Source organism: Vespula pensylvanica, chromosome 16 (assembly GCF_014466175.1).
Source record: "Vespula pensylvanica isolate Volc-1 chromosome 16, ASM1446617v1, whole genome shotgun sequence".
NCBI lineage: Eukaryota > Metazoa > Arthropoda > Insecta > Hymenoptera > Vespidae > Vespula > Vespula pensylvanica.
In genome coordinates this window covers 103,839-127,330 of record NC_057700.1, presented here as the reverse complement: position 1 = coordinate 127,330, position 23,492 = coordinate 103,839, and the positions used below count along the sequence as shown (strand labels likewise).

General features: G+C 45.0%; 3 protein-coding genes and 1 long non-coding RNA gene across 15 annotated transcripts in view; 2 read left to right on the top strand and 2 right to left on the bottom strand.

Moving 5' to 3' along the window:
• Positions 1–14,559, bottom strand: part of LOC122634984 (glutamate receptor 1) — a 132,596-nt gene extending 118,037 nt beyond the window's left edge. Inside the window, exon 1 of one of the 3 annotated variants that reach the window (XM_043824605.1) lies at positions 14,414–14,559. Coding sequence is in view for 2 of the 3 variants with exons in the window: in XM_043824602.1 (XP_043680537.1) it covers positions 12,403–12,766 (364 nt within the window). In the remaining variant the exon portion in view is untranslated. Of the gene's footprint in view, positions 1–12,402; positions 12,868–14,413 lie in introns of those variants that run through there. The other 2 variants (XM_043824602.1, XM_043824603.1) reach the window with 2 other exon arrangements.
• Positions 1,197–23,397, bottom strand: LOC122634987 (ras-related and estrogen-regulated growth inhibitor). Of its 10 annotated transcripts, XM_043824615.1 has the most exons (9): positions 23,198–23,397; positions 21,103–21,216; positions 20,505–20,982; positions 18,738–18,832; positions 18,595–18,651; positions 18,013–18,086; positions 17,564–17,830; positions 17,374–17,497; positions 15,866–17,295 (listed from the first exon to the last, which is right to left on the bottom strand). In XM_043824615.1, exons 4-9 carry the CDS (start codon positions 18,775–18,777, stop codon positions 17,078–17,080), a joined length of 780 nt encoding a protein of 259 aa, XP_043680550.1. In that variant the 5' UTR covers positions 18,778–18,832; positions 20,505–20,982; positions 21,103–21,216; positions 23,198–23,397; the 3' UTR covers positions 15,866–17,077. The 10 variants fall into 10 exon arrangements, 9 of the variants coding, with proteins under 9 accessions (XP_043680550.1, XP_043680546.1, XP_043680545.1 ...); XR_006328528.1 differs by lacking the exons at positions 18,738–18,832; positions 20,505–20,982 and adding an exon at positions 1,197–1,228 and having other exon boundaries at positions 17,236–17,497; XM_043824611.1 differs by lacking the exons at positions 18,738–18,832; positions 20,505–20,982 and having other exon boundaries at positions 23,193–23,397.
• Positions 15,101–16,549, top strand: LOC122634986 (transcription initiation factor IIE subunit beta). Its single transcript, XM_043824608.1, has 4 exons — positions 15,101–15,278; positions 15,381–15,645; positions 15,727–15,936; positions 16,011–16,549. The coding sequence occupies exons 1-4, from the start codon at positions 15,217–15,219 to the stop codon at positions 16,329–16,331; spliced, it is 858 nt and encodes a 285-aa protein (XP_043680543.1). The 5' UTR covers positions 15,101–15,216; the 3' UTR covers positions 16,332–16,549.
• LOC122634988 lies at positions 19,401–22,640 on the top strand. Its single transcript, XR_006328529.1, has 2 exons — positions 19,401–19,645; positions 21,983–22,640. It is a non-coding gene; the product is annotated as an uncharacterized LOC122634988 (long non-coding RNA).
• Positions 23,398–23,492: the final 95 nt, after the last annotated feature.

The window sequence follows — 23,492 nt, the reverse complement described above, 5'->3', positions numbered from 1 at the left end:
GAGTTACTTCTGAACGTTTTAAAAGAATTGCACGCGGCTCGAAGGTGAACACGAGGTATAGACACACAAACATATACAACACACACACACACACACTTTTTCTTAAGTTCTTTTCCTTGCCATACCTAAGATCTTCGCTATGGTCTTCGATAATTGAATTACATTTTCCTCGGTTAGCTTTAGTGGACTCGCGATAATGTCCACCGCTCTTCCATGTATTTAAATGTTGATGTAAGAAATAGAGAAACGTAAATGATTAAATAAAAGGAAGCTCCTACCAATTCGAGATGAATTTCAAAGGCGCACTTTTATCTTTTCTTCCAAAATACTTGATCAAGAAATGAAAACTCCAAAGTTGTAAAAGGAATCATAATTTCGGCTAGGTCGAGACCAGATACGATAACGTAACAAGTTTCTCCGGCTAAGAAGTCTCGTACGAAAGGGTCCAAGTTATTTTTCCTTCTCATAAATAACGGAACCCACTCAGGATGCTTCGATATCAATTTTCAATTTACATTCGGTAACACGTCACGTACGTATCGTTCTTTATTATTGATAGCAACGGACTTTGTGAATTCTCGTTACTGAATTTTGTATCTCTCGTGCTACTTTGCTCGTACGGCACTCGGCCGAAGAGAGCGAGTTTCTACTTGCTTTCACTTCTTCTCTTTCTCTTTCTTTCTCCTCCCACGAGCAAACGGAGTTTTAGAAAGATTGCTTAGCCGGACGACGAAGGCGAACCAGTCGCAAAAGTTCGAACTAGATTTCGCACTTTGATACCGATTCGTCCGTACGTATTTACTCGAGAAACTTTCTAGGAGACCTCGACTAAAATTCATAATCTCAAGTAGAAATAGAACCGTTCAAACGAAAGGCTAGTTTGTAATAAATATTTACTCGAACAAAGTAAGAAGGGAGAACGATCGTTCGATTTAAGAGAACGTGACTTGGCGTAGTAAGATCGCCAATTAAAGCTACACGAACGATTTCAATATTGCAAACAGATACATACAAGTTGCTTTCGTAGATCCTGCAAATCATATAATTTATCGATCGGTGCCAAACACTTTTGTCTTTCGTCTCTTGGACTTGTCTCGATAAATAGTCGAGTCCGGTTAAAAAGCAAGCCGAGGGAGTCGCATTTGTCACTGACTTTTTTCTTCTCATCTTTTTAGAACGCCCAAAATCTCTCTCTCTCTCTCTCTCTCTCTCTCTCTCTCTCTCTCTCAACCGTTTTATCTGGCCATGAATACAAATTATGCACCACCGACGTAGCTAGTTTTAATTAGACGATAAAGAGGCGCAACGATAACAGTGTTGTATCGACCACTTGATTAGATTCACTTTCCAGAGCGGGGAGAAAGAGAAAAAGAAAGAGAGAGAGAGAGAGAGAAAGGAGTAGTCCAACTTTCCGTGGATATTAATTTTTGAGCGCGCCGCACGAGATATTATCGAGCGATATTACCATACACAAATTATTTCTACCGCCATCGACGTCATTCCGGATAGATTTTCAAAGAACTATGCATCGTTCGAAGGTAATCCTTTCGGACGTAGATGCGCACATAGGTTTCTTAACATATTAAAATCGACATCGATTTCGATGATTCTAACGAAGCTCGGACAAAGAGCAAAGGCGATCGTCGAGCTCGCACCGATCCGAAGGTGCACCTCGTGTAATGCATGCTGACGCTATTTCGGTCTCGGCTTATGCGTTTACAGAGTAGCGCCAAGGGGCACCGAAGCGAGGCACGAGGGTCTCTCCCAAGGGTGTGATCGGGAATTATCATTCAATAATGGCGTCGGCTAGCCAACCTCTTGCATCTTGATGGAGCTACGAGAGAGCCGTGCCTAGAGATACCTATGTACTATGTGGCTATGCATAGGTAGTAGCATGCATGCATACATACATCCAGATTTATATGTATCTATAGATAGTATATTTACGTAAGAATATAATTATAGAAAAATCGTACCTTTTACTTGAAATGATCCAACTTAAAGATCTTCGTTGTCACGATCGGAAATGTGACAAATAAAAACGATATTCTTCGGTAGAGTAATTAATATTATTTCCATTGGAAAGTAATAGTCGTTAGCATCGAAAGTCGGCAGATTACGTCGAAGGTAGAATTAATACTTCCTTCGCATCACCGAGACGCGCCGAAGTAAAAAGAGAAAGAAAAGAAGAAATAAGAGTAGAAATCGTCGACGGTATCATCAACATGGCCATCCTCCGTCGCGCCTCTCTCGAATGGATTCTCGATGGAAGTACGTGGGAATACGAGGGTGTAAAGTAAATCTGATCTTAATTCAGCCGCTATAAAAGCCGCAGCGACATCTCATTTTACGATACGCCGAGTACATACGGCTACGTATATATGTACCTATATTCTCTCTCTACGTGCGGGTGGTTGCAACGAGCAACGTCGACGTTGAGCATCGGGAAAGACGCATATATATATATATATATATATATATATATATATATATAGAGAGAGAGAGAGAGAGAGAGAGAGAGAGAGGAAGATGTATTAAGCAGGAGAGCTTATACCTCGTGGTAATATCTCTTGGCGTTCGAAAGCGAGCAAGCGAGCACAGGCAAATCCTTAATCGGTTACCACCGCGCGATCCCTCCGGCAGCGACCTCTACTTCTGCTAAAAGCCCTTGCACGTTCGAGATTTCGATCCGCTTCGATCCGTGAGACTGTCATTCGCAAAAGGAGGCACGAAACGTACCACACTGCTACGCACGACGAGAACTCCCTACACTTCTCTCTCTCGCGCTATCTATCTATCTCTATTACTCTAGAAAGAAAAAGAACGGCCACGATCTGGCTAATCGATAGATTAGACTTTTAGAAAATAGCCTTTTCGGAAATATGGAAAAAACGAGAAGATCGATGGCTTGGTATTATATTTTAGGATCCTGCGGTAACGTCTAGCGAGGCATCGACGGAAATTTTCTATTTACGCGAGAAACATTTTCCTGATGACTTTTTTTTTGAAGCCAAGCTTTTCTTCCACGTGATATTTTGTTCGAGATAAACAAGGCGAAAAATGAAGAACTTTGCTCTTTGACAAAGATCGTTGGCTCGAAACGACGTGTCTTTTTCTTCGCGATTATAGGGGAGAGATATAAAGCAAGAGACAGATGGTGGGAAGGACATTGGGGGGAGGGATGAAAAGTGGGAGGGAGAAGAAGGAAGAGACACGATAAAGTACTTGCCTCTCCCCACCCCCTGTGTATGAAAAAAGCAAGTGGCGTGCTTTCATCTTGGAATTCGTTAAAAAATTCTTCGTCGAGATCGCGTATTAAGCGTCGCTTTAACGAGTACTCCAAACGATATTCTTTCGGTCCAGCTGTTAAAAAGCACGGTTACAAAAACTCCGCTTTCGTTCTTTCCCGCTAGACTTATCTCGAATATAAAGAAAAGAAGAGAAAAAAAAAACTAGTAAAAATAAAGCGAAAGAAAGAGCAAATATAATTTCGAAGAATAAATGAGAAATGAACGTTGACGAATGCATCGACTGGGATTAATATCTGTCATTATTTTAAAAAGTTCAGAGAGAAGTCCGGAGGATCGAAGGATGGAAGGACGAAAACTTGGGTACGATACGGAGCAGACAGAGCGACTCGAAAGGACGAACGATGGTAGCGCGAGTTTGAGAGAAGGAAAGAAGAAAAAAAAGAAGCGAAATACCATTCGCAAAGTTTCTCTTCGTGCCTCGACGAAGGCTCGACAATCCGTGGAATTACAAAACCTTGCGACTCGCGTGTCGTTCTGTAAACACAATTACCATGGAATGCTTCACGATCCGGAAACTGCACGAAAGGTGAGAAACGAGAAATATGAAGGGGGAAGGGAGAAAGGTGGGTAGGCAGTGAGTTAGGAGAGGAAGAGGGAGAAACGAGCGAGTCGCGCCAAAGTAAGTGGCACGATTATAATTTTCAAGAAAGAAAGGAAGGACGAAGGCTTCCTTTCGAGAGCATTCTGCTTTTCTACCCTTTTCCTCTATCACTCAACTGTTTCTCGCGAACTTTCCGAGGCGCAAATATTCACGGGAAGTCATTAAAATTTTCGTCGCGTAGTTTTCACCTTTACAAAATTCGATGCCTAACAAAACGCGAATTAACAGAGGATTCGTGGGTCAAGGTGACCTGGCCTCTTGCGTATTCTCCGCAGCCCTTCGTCATCGGTATCCAGCAGCTCGTTTCCTTCCTTCCTTCCTTCCTTCCTTCCTTCCTTCCTGTCTTCCTTGCCACAGGTAATCAGCGCCGAAGCTTATCCAGCCGCCTTACTTATTCGAGCAAGGAAATACGATCGAAAGCACTTTGAGCGATGCTTTATTTTTACCAACATTAGTATCTCTGATACGCCGTTAAAATTTACGCACGACACATCGTCACCCTTTTACTCGGAGTGGATAGCGATTTCGTATCGTACGTACCAATCGGTAGACGAGCCAAAATAGTTTGTGTCTCTTCGTAAACCGAGTTCCTCCTTGGCTTCTCTCAAAGATGTACCATGGCCTACTTAGAAATTCACGAGGGCAAACTGCGCGTATGAATTTGCATCGAGCGAACTGCTTCGCGAGTTATCGTCCGCCCCGTGTGAAATTCGTTAATCGAAATAAATACCAAATACGCGTTCGTTATCCGATAAAGAAGACGAACAATGGCTTTGCGTTGAACGTAGCTCGAAACCATCGCGAAGGAACTCTTCTGGAAAGTATTCGATGTGGACGTAGAACGAGTAAGAAATAAGCTGACCCAAATTCGGTAGCTGGTTTACAAAAACAGTGCTTTTTGCTTCCTTCCACGCACTTAGCTAACTAAGTAGATATCTAGATAAATACCGATTTTTCGTCGCATTGAAAATCAAGGAATATATATTATTAATCATCGCTGTACGAATTTATACCGAGCGACTACCTTGATAATGGTCGCTACTGGCTAGGAAAAAGTATGCGACCATCCTCGCTTTCCGTTTTCAAACTTGTCTCCTTCTACCGGATACAATACGTGTGCCTTCTAAGTACACGTAGATATGTACATATAATATATACATACGAGTATACATACCCGTTATATATTGTACGTATCTACGTCACCGTAGAGCGCACACGCGAAGGGCGTGCTTTCGTCTTAAAACAAACACACGCTTTTCCTGCGATTACCATGTACCGTTGAGAGTTTTCTCTCGGAACAGTTAGACCTATATTTTTCTATGAAAATATGCGAAAAATGAGAGAAGAAAGACGAGACCTCTCCGTTGCTCGTTAGAATTTTTGTGTGAAATTTGAAATATGTCGACTAGAACTCGCTAACCTCTCTTTCGTATCGTCCGCTTTTCCTTCCATACGTATTGTTTACGTATCCGACAGGAACGCAAAGGACACGATCGAGTCCGTTCTCGGTCGTAATTCCTGAGAAATTCTACGTAATCCGACGACCAGGACAAAAACACGTACCCCTTTCCCGTTGTTATTCTCATTAAGAAGCGAGTGAAACGTTTAACCAGACGAGTAACGTAGAGACTTTTTGGCACCACTACTTTTCGCATATCGACGTATACGAGAGAGAGAGAGAGAGAGAGAGAGAGACGAGCGTATTTCGTTTCGCCGGCACTTACCCTCAGCGTTTTGTCAAGAGCGAAAGACGATTAGAATCGGTTCTTCTCTCTACCGACGATTCGCAAGTACACCGTGCTCGCCTCGCAACCGCGTCGTTGCTCCGCTCGTACGTTTCTAATCGGAAGAAGGTCGTTCGATCCAAAGGGACGAGACTGCGAGCGACGCAGTAATAAGCAACAACTACAATAATAATAACAATAATAATATCGTCGATGACGTAAAGTTCGTCCCCTTTTTTGTTTTCCTTTTTCATTCGCTTAAGAATTTCATTCCGTATTAATTAAGGTCGTACTTTTCTTTTTATGATAAATACAAGTTCCTGTAAAAAATGTTCCAAATACGGTGTTACTCGCAAATAAATCGACGAGTATCGGTAAGGATATAAAAATATCGCGATAAAAAATATCGTAGAAAATATCGTAAAACTCGCAATCGCTGAACATTCCCCGCGATGTCGGCTATCGTGAATAATCGAAGCGCATTAAAGACCAGCGAGCAATCGCCAGTCACGGGCTTGCTTCTCCTGACAGAGATTTATGCGACTTGAACGGACCTTGACGATCCGATCGGAAGGCCGACGGAACCTTTGGTTTCGACGATGAATCTTTCGTGTCGTACGAATCGTTCTAGGGCGCGAGTACGGAAACCATACGCGTCTCGCAAGCGCTACGTATCCTCAGATATCCGAGAAAAGAGCAAATAGCAAGACGATGCTTTCGACGTACCGCTAGGATGCAACGGCACTCTCTCGTCGAGTTCCTAAACCGCAGAGCGGTCTGCCAAGTGGGGATTTTGCTCGTTCTTGCGACCGACGTTGTAACTCGTAACGGAGTCACCAAAGCGGGGAATTACTGCTGGGAACTACTTCTGGGACTCTGCTAGGAGCATCCTTCTCGCGGACTTTACGGAATATACGCTACGTCTCTTCTTTTACCACGATCGCTCTATATTTCATCCTGCCATCGGACCGAGTCTCGCTAATATATGGCCTATCACGCATTTCGATTATTACGTTGTCGTGTATGCGCCAGCGAACGGGAGAAAGATGAGAAAGAGAGAACTCGGCAACGAGTTCAAAAGGACATCGCGTGGAGAATGGAAAAGACTCGCCATTCCCGCTCGCGTCTCGAAACTTTCAGACTATACCTAACAGACAGACGACTTCTCTCGAACTGCGAGTGGTTGTTTCTATACACTTAACAAACTACTTCGAATCGCGAGTACCTCTTAAGAATGTAAGAACCTTGGTGTAATATCGACGATCGCGCTTGGTTAGTAAGATCGGTAAAAGCCATAGAAAGGAAGAGAAGGCTTCCCAGACTACGTCGCGCTCTGTCGCTGCCTTAATTAAATTCGGCTAAAGAATCGAAAGTAAGAAGTTCAGCGTCCATGACGATGGAGCCACGCGGCCTTTTAATAACCACCTTCGACTAAGAAGAAACTGGCAAATGGCTGTGTGCCCTCGGTGACGGTCGTGGAAGTCGAACAGAAGAGAAGGGTGTACCGACTCGACGCAGTCAAGGATCGATCCCTTTATTCCCATCCCACTTCCACTTCCACTCCCAGTCTCTCTCTCTCTCTCTCTCTTCCTCGTTCTCTTGCTCCTTCACTTTCGATTCCACCCATTGCCGACATCTTGCCTCCTCCCTTTCACCCTCCTTCGATCCCTCACCCTCTCTCTCTCTCTCTCTCTCTCTTCCCCATCGTATCCCTATCCTCCAAGATTCGCTGCCATCGTCCTAGCTGGAAAGCGCCTTAGGTCCCTTTTTCTTCTTCTCTCTATACGTCTATTCGTTCGGCTCCTTTTCTTTCGTTTACATTCTTATACGTTTCTCTCTGTCTCTCTCTCTCAATTTCTTTCTTTCTTCCTCCTTTCGAAACCGTTCGCAGCAAGTCGGTCTATGACATTATTGCTTGCTTTTGCATCGCCTCTACTCTTTAGTCAACCCCGATGAATCCTAGACAAACAGAGACGCGCGCTCGCGCAAGCTCGCGCGCCCCAACCTGTCGTCATTTCTCTTTCGGCTTTCCCCACCGTTCTCCTTCGGAACCCAACTTCCAGGCACGCGCGCGGCTGAGAACAGACTCTGGTACAACGACATCTTTCGTATCCGCGACCAACTATTGACTGGATATTCGTTCTACGTCAACCACGTAGAGACACAGCTATGCGTTGACGCAAAAGGTTGCTACTGCTGCTGGATAATCTCTCTCATCTGCTACCAAGTGCTACCGCTATCGTTACGAACAGTCAGCTTTCGACGTAATGCGCGTGCTATTTTCGTAAGGAACTCGGGGAACTTGCGAGCTCTATGCATTGCGAACTTTGGCCCTGGGCTAGCTCCAGGTGGTGTGTAATTTCACGAATTCAGCGTCACTCTCGATTCGAAGAGTATAAAGTTATTTTCTTATTAATTATTCTAATGTACCGGCGTCTAAGTGAGCTAAAACGAGCAACAACCGTATCTATTTGTTTCCGAGCAGAGTAACCTTGTTTTCTTCAGAAAGGGAGCTACTTCGTTTATCGAGCACGTATAGACTAACAAAGTTTGACTGGCTCGTCGGCACGAGGAATACTACCTATGCTTTTATACGCGTAATGTATATATATATATATATATATATATATATATGTGTGTGTCTGTATATATATACACTTACATAGAGAGAGAGAGAGAGAGAGAGAGAGAGAGAGAGAGAGAGAGAGAGAGAGAGAGAGAAAGCAAGAGGAAGGATATCTATTTTAAAAGCTCTCCGAACGATCGGCAAAAAATTCATTACTTACGTTACTTCGAGCCTACGTTCGTGCGGCGAATGCTTATCCTCTTCTGTAAGTTTTACGATCGTCGACCGATGAAAGAGAAATTAAAACTTAAAAGGTTTTCGAAAAGATCTCGTTGGGTTGGGATGATCTTGCGTAATGGATGCGTAAGTACACGTCTCGCGTTTATTCGTAAACTACAGAATCGACGATCTCTCTCTCTCTCTCTCTCTCGCTCTCATCGTTATTCCTGCGAATATCTAGTATGGCCAGATCGATCACAGTACCAAATGGGTTGCAATGAAACGTGTCGCAGGACCACATATACGCATAGGTAAAGCTACGAACACGACGGCGAAACGATACTGTTCCATAATGCGCGATCGGATATTCCCTTCTCCATCGACATCGACGTTCAATGTCTAGAGATATTCGAAACTATATACGTAGGTACAGATGCGGGCTTTTGCCATCTTTCTCCTCCTCTCGTACGAAGTAACAGCCAGAATCTCCAAGTGCTGGGAACATCGCGGTACCCAGCCTTTAAATATTCCTCGGGTTTATATGGAAATTGATGTACGAATAAACCGGATCCGTTTTCATTTGCCTCGTCGGAAAATGCGAGAAGTAAAGAAGAGAGAGGAGACAGTGAGAGAGAGAGAGAGAGAGAGAGAGAGAGAGAGAGAGAGAGAGAGAGAGAGAGAGAGAGAGAGAGAGAGTCTCGTTGGATTCGTTCGTCGTGGAAAACTACAGGTAGGCGTACTTAATGGACGGAAAAAGACAATAAAAGTACGATTTCCGTTTGGCCGAGCGAAAACGATTATGACGAGGATATCGAATTGTGTCGGCATCGACTTTCCATTTAGCAAAGTTTAAGCTACCGAAATTACAAGCGGAAGAGGATTTGCTCGTAACGGGAAGACGTGTAGACTTTCATACGCTTCGTCGCAAAAGTCCACTTACATTCGTAAGGTCCCGAAGATACGAGCAGGTAAAAAGAAAAATCGTCGTCGAATCGTCGAAGAAACGATAGCGTAGCTACGTACTATCGTTCTTCGATCTCGTTGAATTTCCTGTTCCAAGAGGAGAACGATCCTCAGGCTCTCGCAGCTCTCGGTCATAATGGCGCGCCGGTAGAATACGCGTCGATGACCGTATACCGAGCCAGCGGTTTTGTCATTCTAATAGGGAGGGCGATGCATCAATTATAGAAACATAGGCGGTTCGCTCTCGCATTACACGAACGCCGAATAACGCGGTCCCGATTGCGCGCGATTATGCGAACAATAAATTGGCGGTCGGATGCACAGCGCTCGAGAGAACCGACATTCCGACGTGTCCCGATATATAGTGGATATGCGAACGATTCTCCTATCCTCTTCCTACCGATCCAACCGATCCCGAATAAACCTTTGGAGACATCGGGAAGCAAGAAAGAAAGCGACGCGAATCGAATTATTCGAAAAAGAGACGATGTCGTTATCGGCCTTTGTCTCAAATACGAATCGAAATAGTCAAGCTCTGCGTTTACTCTCGCGATATCTCGTCCGCGGAGAATGCATATTTGCGTAGGTAGTTACACGCACACTCGGAAAATGTCGGTCTTTTGCTACAGGGGGGTAAATCGTATCTACGACAACGTTGCTCGGCGCGTAAACCTTTTCTGTCCAGAAAATATCAATTTCATTCGAAAGGTCTCCCAGATACGATTATTTTCGACGATGGAGCCAAGCGAAACGTTTAGCGAGATCCGATAGATGGATTAACGGGAATACGAAACTCGTACACTTCGAAGGTCGACGAGGATAACGCGTTTTCGCGTGAAAATACGTATACTCTTTTTGCCCGTTGCGTCAGGGCGAACGAGAACGGCGGGAGATTCGAAATCGACCGAGGGGTAGCGACATTCGCGATCCGACGAGACGAGGGGACCGATCCCGACGTTCGGACGAGGCTATCGATCCTCGAGCGAGAGAATTTAACGAGACCCTCCCTCTTCGTCCTTCTTCCTTCTCCTCTTCTGCCTACGCGTCTCTCGCGTTTTCCTCTGGCCCGTTCCAGTCTCTACGAAAATTCGATTTCGTCCGCCGGTCTCCGGTAGCGAAAGGCAAATTCTTCGGTGGCGTTCGCAGCAAATGAGCGAGCGAGGGAGGGAAGAGCCGTCTCCCTTGTCTGTTAGCACCGTGCTATTAATCGCATTAGGCGAACGGCAGGTCGGCTTGAGTGGTAGATGCCCTTCCTTCCGTTACAAAGGCGGCGTCACTCTCTACGTGTTCGCGAGTCAACGAGCACCGAGGAGACGCGACGCGACGAGAGCCTCCTCGTTCTCGCGCGCACGGGATATGGATACGGCCGCATACGCTATTTACGCGTCTCGGTCGAATTTCCACGAGGATCTTCGAGGTACGTCTCGTACGCCACGAGGAATCCGGAGGCTCCCTCGCGGTTTCGTCGTTAATCGTTCCCGATCCCGACGCTCGAGAGCGAATGAAAGATGCATCGCGTCGGGCTCCTACGATTCTCCTCCCCATTGCCAATCCGACGCAATAACGGGCCGATCGAATAACGCTTTGCCGATCGGTCGACCGTTCTCGTTATTTCCCTCTCACGGGTACGCGCGCGCCTTTTTTGCGAATCGGAGAAGCTTTCGAGTAGCTTTACGACGAGCGCCCCCGAAGAAAAGGGTCGAAAAAGAAGAGCAGAGAGAAGCGAGCAAAGAAAGTCGGGGGGAAAGGATGCGAGGGGTGCGAGTTGGCGAGGCAACGAACCTTCTCATCCCTCACCTCGGTCTTTCTCTCTTCCTCCTCCTCCTCGTCTACGGCACGACCTCGGTCGCCTCCTCGTCTTTTCCTCGACTTTACCGGTCGAGGTTCTTCATCTGCATATCTAGAGGCACACGGGTGCGAGGGAGACGTCGTCATTTCTATGGGCATTCATCATTCGCTCGTCGCTCGACGCGCGCTCACCACCTACACCTTCTGCTCCTCTCTTTCTCCCTTTCTTTCATTTCCCGCAAGTTCTGGCGCTACGACTCTGAAACCCGCATTGATGGTAATCCAAGAGGCTTTTAACCGAATATCACATTCTCCTTTTTCCTGGATGCACGATGCCGTGTATTTCGGTCAGCGATTCTTAACTTTCCACTTTCGAAACGAAGCACGCGAACGAGGACGATCCTCGTAAGCGCGATCGTATGAAAGGATAAGCGAAGCGCGAAAAATTCGTTTTGTTACATCGTTAGGTCATGCCGGTTATCGGCGAGGCGAAGCGTCGTTACCTTTTTCGTTTCGAAATCGAGATCGGATCCTACGGCTCTCGACCTAATTCGCGTCAACGAGCCTGCGTGCGCACGCGACGCGCACACACACGCAGAGAGAAACGACGGAACAACTACACTCGCCATTTCGAAACTATTGGATTATTTTGATAGTTCGCCGGCCGATAGCGCGGCGTGATTTAACTTTCAATTTGTATTCATTGCTGGGGAATAAAAAAGAGAACAAAAGGAAGAAGAAAAACGAGAACTCTATTTACCCGCGTCCGAGATACGAGCCGCGAAAAATAAAAGATTTCGTAGAAAGCTCGTTTCGTCGTTCGTAATCCGCGGCACGCTGCGACGTACGAAACGTTTCTTTGAGCGCACCGCTCCGACAACGAAGCGGTACGTATCCTTTGTCGTTGCTCGGTCAACACTGCCACCCGCTGTTATCCGATCTTTACGAGAAAAAGTGCGTTCGTCGGCTCTTGTTCGATTATTCGAAACGTTTCCGTAGAGGAGACCAAGCGCGACGAGTTGGCTAACGGTAACGCGGAGCGACGGCACCCTCGAAACGAAACTGGACGGCGAAAGCAAAAGAACGCTCGTTACATCTCCGACACGAATTTTCTTCCTTGTCGCCGTCGCCGAACCCGAGTACGCTCGCTCGCTCGAACGAACGAACGAACGAGGAAGAAACGCCAACACCTTCCTACCTCTGTCCGACGCGAATCGTTCGCACACTCACCTATGTTGATCTTATCCGGGAAGGCAGCCGGTAGTAGAATCAAGAGAAGAGTCAACGCCGTGGTCATGAGGGTGCTGGTACTGACCGGTCTAACGATACCGCTCGCTCTTCTTCCGCTCCAGCCTCGAACGATCTCTTCGTCCTCGACTTGATTCTCGGCATCTTTCCTCTCGAGAAGCTCGCGAAAATCGAAGGAGGACGAAGAGGAGGAAGCGGAGGAGGAGGAGGCGTAGGAGGAGGAGAAGGAAAAAGAGGCGGTACCTCGACGACGCGGATTCGACCTCGCCGTCGCGCGAACACGGCGACGACGTCGAGACCTCGGTGCCGAGGACGGTCCATCCGTTTCGCGAAGAACCGGGAGCATCTTCCGTGCTCCGTTGTCTGACACAAACTGACGTACGCTACTTTGCGTCAACTCGCTCTCGCTCGAACCGCCCCAGCATCCCTACTCTCCCCGTCCTCCCACTTCTCTCGCTCCTTCTCTCCTCGTCTCTTTCTCTCTTAAACGAGCACCACCGCGACCCACCCCATCTACCCATCGGCCCATCGCGTATCCAGCAGCCGACCCCACCGTCGCTCGCTCTCGCTCTCCTCTCGCTCCTCCTCCTCCGTATACTCCGTTCCCCTCTTTTCCACCCCGTACCCCGCTTCGTCGGCAGCGTCATTGGCACGGTGCTACCTAGCGACGGCTTCGACGTCCTCCTCCGCTTCGATCAAAAATATTCGATCGAAAACGTTCCCTCGACTTTTGCTCGCTCTCGTTCCTACAATCCCGCGAACGTTATTCTCCTCGACTCTCCCGGACGACTAATTCGTTATGTAACTCGATCGGTCGCGATCGAGCAGCGAAGTAACCAAAAGTACCAAACGCGTGCTCGACGTAACCCTGAGCTATCGGATGCGTATATAGATTAGGTGCTGTAAAGACGCCGAGGAAATCGATCGTTTGCGAAGAATATGAGAAAAAAAAAAGAAAAAAGAAAAAAAGATAGTACGAGGAACAAGAGAGATGAAAACGCGACTCGCGTCCGACGCTAGAAACTACCCCTCTTTTCCGAAGCCTCCGATGCGCGCCGCCGCCGCCGCTACCGCCGCTGCTACCACCACCGCCACCGTCGCCGCCGCCACCGCCGCTACCACCTACCACCATCGCCAGCATCGCCATCACACTGCCACGTAGGTTCGCGATAGAAGCGTATGCTTAACGCGCATGTTACGAGAGGCACACCGCGATCTTTTCCTTGATACTTCGCCTTCGGAGGATACGTCGGATCGTCTCGATCTAAGCCGGCATCGAATCCTTCCGACGGTCCTATCGACGATAAATCGCGATCGATTCCTAGTCCTATTTAATAAAAGAACAATTTGATCTTAAGAGGTAACGATCTACGTTCTTCGATCTATATTCGATTTACCATCGCTGATAGTTTATATTATTGATCCGAATTATTCCTCTCCAACTTTCAAAGAAAGCCGTTATGGAAGGTTTAAGCCTCGTAAAAACCAACTACCACCGGTTAAATCCACCGAGTTCCTTCCTCTCCTTCCCTTCCCCGGACTATCGACGAGCGACGAAACGCGTGAACTTTTATTATCCTCCGCGATGAGCAAAGAAGCGGAAATCGCGGGGAGAGAGCTAGCCAAAGAGCTAGCAAAGAAGAAACTTTGGATCAGGCCAAACCCCTTTATAATGCGGTTACCGACGACAGTTTACGTCGGAAAGTTTGGAATTTTCCAAAAATACGAACACGGAGAGAAACGTCCTCGAGGATATCCCACGGTCCCTTTCGATGATTCGCTTGCGAAACGAGGAACCGAAGGAGTCGCGTCTTTCGACTTTTCGAGTTCGATCGATTGACTTGCCCTTTGCCGATTTGGAAGTTTCGCTCGATTCGATCGTCTCGTTTATGCCGTTAACGCGTTAAGGCCATTTTTATGCGTTGGACATGAAAACGATTTGAAAATAGAGTAAGGCGGAAGAGAAAGTAACGCCTAATCGTTTCTCACTTACCACGAGGATGCGTTGGGTTGCGTCTAGGTTATGTCCGGGCTCGTATCCGATAATCCTTGCTTCCTAAGCATTCTTCGCGATGGTTCAGACATCTAAACCAGCTTGAACCGTTTCGCTCGGTCAAAATAATTGTCCTTATCGTTCGAGATTACGGTCTTCTCGACTTCCCCCCACGAGTTCTTCAAAAATATAGTCTTGAATTACCGCGTTCTTAAAATTCCGTTAGCCGTGTCGGGACTGTGAGACGTCGTAAAACGGCAAATTTCGAGAATATTATACACGATTAAGCTCGTGCTTCGAAACTATTCGAGTTCCGTTGACTCTTTACGAATAATAATACGATTCGTTAAAACGATACGATTCGTGGTCGTTTCGAAACAAAGAATGCAATATTTCTTCAAAGTCCGATGAATCGAAGGGCGATCGATTCGTGTTATTTTACGTTATTGCGAACGATCGATCGAACGATCACGAAAATCGTTCTTCTCGTTACAGAAGAATAACGTCACGCGAAATATGCACGAACGAAGGACGATCACCGAGGCACTCGAATTTCCACGTTCAAGTATTTCGATCGTCCCTAGGAATCGCGCGGCCGCCTTTCGAACGCAACTATCGAACAAAGTCGACGACATGGCGTCGCAGAGTTTAAGCTATACCAGCGCACTCTTCCCGCCGACGGACGAACCGAGCTGCACGATACGTTTCGTGTCTCCGGCGAGCTATGCCGTCGACTTTGTAGTCCGAAATAAAGGAATCGTTTCAAGCATCGAATATTCTTCTCGACGATAATTCGCGATAAAATGGATCCAGCGTTGTTGAGGGAGCGAGAGCTCTTTAAGAAAAGGGCCCTTACTACGCCAACGTGAGTACCCAGATCGATCTTATAGGTCTAACCTATGTTGTGTCTCTTTTCTGAAAGCTCTAGCGTATTAGAAAGTTACTAATGAGTATATAATGTACACAGCGTCGAGAAGAAAAAGAAGGAACAAGAGAAAGATACCAGTCGGGATGATCAGTACAAAAAGAAAACAAAATCTTCCATCGTTTCCACCGGACCAAAGTTGGATATGGTCAACTACAAAACTATGATCGGCAGTACCCAATACAAATTTGGTGTTTTGGCAAAAATAGTAAAACATATGAGAGCTAGGCATCAAGACGGGGACGATCATCCGTTAACTTTGGAAGAAATCTTGGACGAAACTAATCAACTGGACATAGGATCTAAAGTAAGAACGTGAGATTACGCCGTTACATTCGACGTCAAACTGTACGGTCTTGCCGAACAATTATTTATTACGTCGCCGCAGGTAAAAACGTGGCTTCAGACGGAGGCGTTGCTAAAGAATCCTAAAATAGATGTTACGCCGGATGGTAGGTTTGCGTTTAAAGCTATGTATAAAATCAAGGACAAGAAATCGCTATTGAGACTTTTAAAGCAACAAGATCTAAAGGGACTAGGAGGGATTTTATTAGAAGATATACAAGAAAGTTTACCCCATTGCGACAAGCATTTAAAGGTACAATCGTTGTTAAATGTTTTATGCTTTGATGTTTTAAATCATTAATTTAAGTAATAAATTTGTCTTTGCAGAGCTTACAAAACGAAATATTACTTATAACGCGGCCTCTTGACAAAAAAAAAATTGTCTTTTACAACGATAAAACGGCTCATTTCCCTATCGACGAGGAATTTCAAAAATTATGGAGAGCCGTGGCGGTAGATGCAATGGACGACCAGAAAATAGACGAGTATCTGGAAAAACAAGGAATCAGATCGATGCAAGATCATGGCCCGAAGAAGTTGGCACCCGTTAAAAGAAAGAAGCCCAATACTAAGAGGAAACAATTTAAAAAGCCAAGAGACAACGAACATTTAGCGGACGTTTTAGAGACTTACGACGACGCTAAATAAATAATTCGTATTATCTGTAAATATTATATATACGATTTTGAGCGATGGGTGTGCGCGCGCGCGTGCGTGTGCGTGTGCGTGAGCGTGTGCGTGTATGTTTGTGCGTTGAGTGTTTACGCGCGCAAGTGACGTATGAAAAGTATGATTGGAGTCTTAAATCTAACTGGATACAGAGTTACATATCGCTTCGATACTATAATAAATAAGTAAAATATTTATTTCACATTTTCTTATTGTAAGTACAAAATAAATACCTATAAATCGATCGTTATAGCTTTGACTCTTGCCAAAATTTATTGTATACGTCCGTGCTTAATATCAGCCTTGCATCGAATCGTAATTATGAACGAGTAATTCGATCGATGATTTCTAAAGTCGTGAATTTATTAACACTTCGATAGGCATTGTTTCTCGATAGCGCTTACAGACTGGCAGCCTGTTTTCATCGATTTTATCCCTATTTCTGCTTTAATCGTGTACCAATAATTCGTTGACAACGCACTTTAGGAAAGCGATGTTTTCCACGGAGGCTACTGCTCAACGTTCGGTAAAATAATGAGCCATGGAGAAGTATGCAACTTTTTGTCTTAAGAAAGAAAACGAAGAAAAAACGCATTGCAGAACGAAGAACTCGGCGAGAACTGCGATTTCGACTACTGCTACTAAATTTTTAGTGAAATGTTTGGCCCTCAAAGCGTTCAAACGAATCACAAAGTTTTTCATCCATTGGAAAAAGATAACTCTCTTTATAAGCGTATGTTATTAAAACTTGTGCACGATGGAGTTCTACGTAGTACATGGTATTGGATAAAAAATATTAACAGTATGATACAATCTTTGGCGCCTGATTTCTTATCGACTCGTACGCAACGAGTCTTCTTTCGTTTCTGGGAATCTCTCTCTGTCTCTCTCTCTCTCTCTCTCTCTCTCTCTCTCTCTCTCTCTCTCTCTCGGTCGCTCGATTCTGCGCAATCAACAGAAAATCCTACCCTATTAAGATAAAGTATTTGTTAATCCTTGGGTAATGCGGAATCGCTTTTACCCCTGGAATATGTCCTTGTTGCCTTGCTACCGAGCATTCTGTCGAGCAAGGATTGCTTGTTTCTTCGTCTGGCAGCGAGAACCTCGCGACACAATTCGTGAAACGATTCGGCTACTTGGACGACCTGCGTAAGTTAGATTTTTCGTTGATTTTCAAAGACGACAAGTTCGATCGATCGAAAGAAATATACCTGTTCTGCCGCGCTAATTTCGCTGAACCAACATTCAAAGTCTTTAGCCAAGATCTCCCCTTCTTCCGCGCTGACCTGTCTTAGATGAACCATGTCGGCTTTGTTTCCAACCATGGCAAGAGGCATCGCAGCCTCCGGATCAGCTACCGCCAAAGCTTCTTTCGCTTTTCTCACGAAATTGAAAGAAGTTCGATCTGTTATCGAATAAACGAGGAGGAGGCCGTCCGCCCACTGCAATGTTTCCATCGACGGCATTTCGTCGTCGCTCTGAAAGATCGTAACGTAATAAGAAAAAAATAAAAATTTTAAATACCTACACGTATATTTTAGACGCGTGTATTTCTACGTTTCTACGAGTATAAACTTTCTATAAAGTTTCTGGAAGCTGAACGTATATTTATTTAAGATGAAAAATACGCGGTATAATATCGCATTAAAAAAGATATTACCTTCGGACAAGAGTCCAAGATCTCAAAAAGAATTGGTTCTCCATCCACCAGCACTTCGTGCTTGTATCTATTTTCTGTAACAAAGACGATATTCCTCGTTGAAAATTGATGTACATGCATGTATGTAGCTCTCGCTGTATCAAAAAAAGATTAGAAACGTAGGACGGTCCGTATTACAGAATAGATGACTTATTTTCCAATTCACCGCGTGATCACGCGTGATCCTCTTTCGAAATCGTTTCTACGTACGTAAGTAGTACTTTGTCCCGTGTCTACGTATTTCTACAAAAAGAAAAATTTTCTTCTTTCGAGTATCAACCTCGCATTAGTACCCGTCCTGTCTAGTGTCAAATTCGTCTTTGATAAATTTAGACCAGACGCGGTCGGAGGAATGCAAAGAGGGATAGAAAGAGAGAGAGAGAGAGAGAGAGAGAGATAGAGTCGGGGTCTTAGAAACGGTTACAGCCGTTGGCAATACTTCAGAAAATGGTTCATTCTATTGTCACTTACTTTTAAAGGATCGATGCCTGTAATAATCGCTTAAAGAAACGATAGAAAATAGTAAATTGAAAAGAGCTTTACCAGATTGGTGATCGTATTCTCCGATATACCGCCTCGTTAGGAACCTCACCGTCAGCGCTGCAAAATAATGAAAACGCATGGTCAGATCGATATTTACGTCGCATCGGTATTTACGACAAAGGGAATCGAAAACGAATTTATACGCGATCTGGTCATTTCCGTCTTAACATTTGTGTTTCTCATTTGGCACCCAGCTTTCTTTTCGGTAACAGCGATATTGGACGGTCGTCAAATCCTGCTATTGAGTAAATTCGTATTTTTCTTTTTAGACACGATATAAAGATTTATCTTGCTGGTACTCTCGTTGGGAAATAGTACAAAAATATTTTCTACGCGTATCGAGTTTTAACAAGTATATCCACTGAAACATTTTATAAAATTCCGACAAAGCGATGCTCGTTGAAAAAATAAATAACAAAAGAGAAGGAAAGAGTGGTTCGAATCGATTTTTTACGATCGAATTGCATCGTCGAGCGTGTATGTAATCGACGCAACGTCGATACGCGCGTAACACAATGCTTCTTTTTTATATCGCTTCTCCGCTTTTGCGTTTCACCAATGATACGTACGTGTAAGCGACGGCTGCTATAACGTAACTTTTTCCGTGGCAAACGAGTTCGTTACGCGTGTCAGCCTAGACGTTTTTCCTCGAGGATAAGAACGAACGACGAGTTCCACCTGACGTCTTTCGAGTTGGAGCTTTTAAAAGCATCGACGCGCGCGTATCTTCTTCGTTGCTTCATTTTTATTGCACGACGATCTTTCGACATCTCCAAGATCGATCTTCGTTTCGAATAGTAATTAGTTTAGTATTTTAGTCGAATAGTAATTTTACAAAACAAAGTCGAGCAATTCGCCTCGCGGATTTTTATCTTTTTCTTTTTTTTTCCTTTCGTTGAAAGATCGACGGACGCTTGTACACGATTTTTCTCTGAAGATCGTCGATCGATTCGCTCCAATTTCAACGAACGCGTTCGCGCCCTCTTCGTTTATCTCGATATCTCGAGCTCGAGGAGAAAGAAGAAGCAGAGACCTAGTGACCCGCTTCGAGGTATACCACACTATTTTTACCTCGAACTCGAACCTGCCGCGGCGCCACAAAACCTTGCACGAGCGCTGCGTTAACGCCGAAGCGACAAGGCGCGGCGCCTTTTCATCTCCAGATCGGGTGACAGCCTCGCGATTCGGCTCTATCGACGATTCGTTCCTTGTTTCCTTGCCTCGTATTACTCTCGCGACATTTATCCCCTATCTCTCGAGCTTCGAAGAAAAATATTTCAAAAAATATTTTGTTTTTCCGACACGGTCGATCACAGGCTCCCTTTGCAGACCGCTGTTAAAATAGGAGAGTTTATCGGACTTTTGTTACAAGAGGTATCGGCGATAAAGAGTGAACTTGAATCTCCCCCCCCCCTTTCTCTCTTTTGTTATCATCTAAACGTAATAATTCTAAAAGGAGAAAAAAGAATCTTTGCGGCATATTAACAAAAAATGAAATGATGTCTCGAGCGGTCTATACTCGGGAGAAGAAGAGCGACCTTTATTACTTAATCTTTTATCGCTTCTCGTTAAAATACGATCTCGTTGAATTCATTGTTGGGAAGGAATATTTCTCAAATTTCGTGCTCGCCAAAAGTACCTGCATACGAGCTTGTCAAGACCTATTCACTTTGGACATAGAAATACGTAACGGTCGAAATATCGTAAGATCTTCGTTAGAAAAACACGAAATAGCGACGGACAAGAATTCTCCGATGCGTGTTAATTATTCAAATACATTTTCCGTGCACCTGTATAGTCGGCTATCTTACATTCTTACGATTCGTTGGAATTCGAAATAAAACATTATAAATAGAAGAAACGCGGCAGCGAGAGTAACCGTTGAGCCGAGCGATTATTTACTCGCCTACCTGTCTTTAGCACGTGCCATTACCAAAAATACACCCGGGTTGGCTGCTCTCAGGGTCCTCCGAGCTATCACGGCTTGTTTCTCGCTCTAGCTAACGTCGCAAGGGTTTCCATCGCACTTGCACTTGAATCTGCCCATCCTCGTTTCGATCTCTCTTCGAGAAAACTGCGATCGAGTTTCGAGTTCGAACCAAGGATATATCTCGTATCTTTACGATCAATGCTCGAAGAATATTTTTAGGGTTTTCTTCGTCTTTGCGTTACTCGTCCATTAGACAAACTGTTAATTAATTTCGTCAAACGCGAAAACTCGTAGGTCCCGCCTGCTCTTTTCCGCTATTAGTCCAAGGTCTTTCGCGGCGCGCCAAATTCGCAAACGAGCGTCGTAAACGATCGTCTTTGCGGAAAAAAGAGTTTACCGATAAAGTCCGAACGAACGAACGAACGATGTTCGAGGAGTCGTTTAAAAACGCGTTCGACCTATCGAAAAGTTAAAAGTTAAAGTACCCCACATTTTCGGTATTACGAAAGGGTACGTACGTTCGTGTACATTATCGTCGTTTACTTAATTATTGCAAACAAAGTTAATTTCGTACTCACCACTTTTTCCAACTCCGGGCGCTCCGATAACGGCCACCTTTACTTCGCACAGCGAACTCTTTTTCCTTCGGATACCCCTAATTGCATTTGACGTCATACTCCGTGCACTCGTCACTGCAAAGGAAAAAAGAAACGCGTCAAAGCGCGCGGAATCCTTTCGTTATCGTCGTTAGAAAGCGTCTCTCTAAAATGGATCGGATCGGCTATCGATTGCCCATGCACGTTCGAACGACATTATTTTGTCTTTCGTAGAGAAGAAGAAAGAAGCACTTACATATGTCGGGTCTTTAACGTCACGCTCTCCTTTCTCTCTTTCTCTCTACCCTTACAATTTCACCCCAACAATTTTTACCTGTTAAATTGAACTTTTGGAAGAATTTGTTGGACGATTCTCACGATTTATATCGTTATTTTTACTATCGCGTACGATACCTTCCGATCGAAAAGAATCGAGTGAAGCTCAAACGCAAAGTTTCACGACAATCGTACCGTTAGCAAAGTAAATTTGTATCGATTTTATCGTCACGTACGTATACAGGAATCGATTTCGTTTTATCGACTTTATCTCTGAACTAGAATGAGGAGAGAGAGGAGACGGAATGACTGAAGAGCAAGAGGAGGAACGATCGTATCGATGACATTTCATACGATGTACTAGATCCCATCTAAGAGACTAGCTTCTAGTCCTTCTCTCGGCATTCCGTATTACGACCCATTTACAAGATGTTTCGTGTCTCTCCCATTCGAAATCGAAACGGAAGCAAGCTCGAGAGGAGTATCTCGCGAAGGCGTTTGCTTCCTTTCTCTCTCTCTCTCTCTCTCTCTCTCACGTCTCTCTTATACACGATTCACGGTTTAAACACGGCGGCTCTTTTCCCAGGGCGACGCTCTGCCGGCCATCTTAACGACGCAGGGTGAAACGAAGGAGAACGGGAGGAAGGAAAAGAGGAGGAAAAGTAACGGAAGAAGGCAGGAGAAGAGCGGAACGGGAGAAGCAATTGGAAAAAGAGAGAGAGAGAGAGAGAGAGAAACAGAGAGCATGGGAGATCCGATGCGTTACATTAATAGAACGCTTCGCACATGTCTCGAGGAATCTTGAGAATTCGTTTCGTCGTCCAACAATGCGATGTCTCGCGAGAATATCATTCCCCGGAAATTTATGCGGGCCTCTTCCATCTCTCGCAGAATTCAAAAGGAGAAAAACAAAGAGAGAGAAAGAGAGAGAGAGAGAGAGAGAGAGAGAGAGACAACAATTTTACGAACACAAATTTACGAAACGTACATATACAAGAAACGTATAGCGAAGGAAAGTCCAATATCGAAATACAAATAAATCGAAAAGATCAAAAGTAAGCCTACGATAAACATAGTCCAGACGAATGAAGTAAGAAAAATGTAATTAACGCGTAGACATTCGTACTGTAAGTATTTAAATAGAAGAAGCTGCAATGTACCGAAAGAAATCGATTAGATACAACGCACGATAATACGGATTTGTAATTATATAAATGAGAATATAAATAAAAAAGAGATAAAAAGAGAAAAATATATCTAGAAAACGATCCATTTTCCTCAATCCTCGTATTTCCATGGCGATATTATCTTTACGGTGTACATAAGTAGGTACATACGTATCTCTTCCTACGATCTTCCTTCGTTTTATGTTCTCGAAAGAGCAGAGCGGATTTTCCTTGTTCGCGCGAAAAGTAAAGTTCACGCGAGTAGTCGCGCGTTTTCTCTTTCGCAAAGATGGTATCGCACGCTCCCATTCTTCGGGGACCCAAGAGTTCGCGATCTTGGCGGCGCGCCAACGGATCTAAGGAAATTTAGTATCGCTCGGCAGTCGATCGTGATTCACGCACCGAAAATCTTAATATTTGGAACAACGACTTTTGACTCGATATCGTCCGAGATATCGTTTCTGATTCACGCCGAGAAACTCGGCCGATCTCGGCGAAGATCTCGATCTCATCGGTAATTTTAGAATTCGATCGAAGCGGTACTTAGGCACGTTTACGCCACGTTATACTCGCAAAAGATCGAAACCGATCGTCGAACGGTTTCGTAGCTGCGTCGTTTCTGCGACTTACCGTACTTTGTATCGTCGTCCTTTGTTGGATCGCAGGAAGCTCGTAGGAAATTCTCAGCTGAGATTATCGACGATTTCACAGAAAACGTTGACGTTGGAACGCGATCGGGGAAAGAGGAAGAAAAAGTACATCTTTCGGTGGAAGATGGTGCAAGAACGCGCGAGCAATGTTTCGACGAGCGAAAGTGGATCTCGGTCCCTCTCTCTCTCTCTCTCTCTCTCTCCCCCTCTCCCTCTCGCTGTCTCCCGATCTCTTTCACGAGTCGTTTGCGTCTCGTCGCGAGGTCCAGTAGCGTGTCAC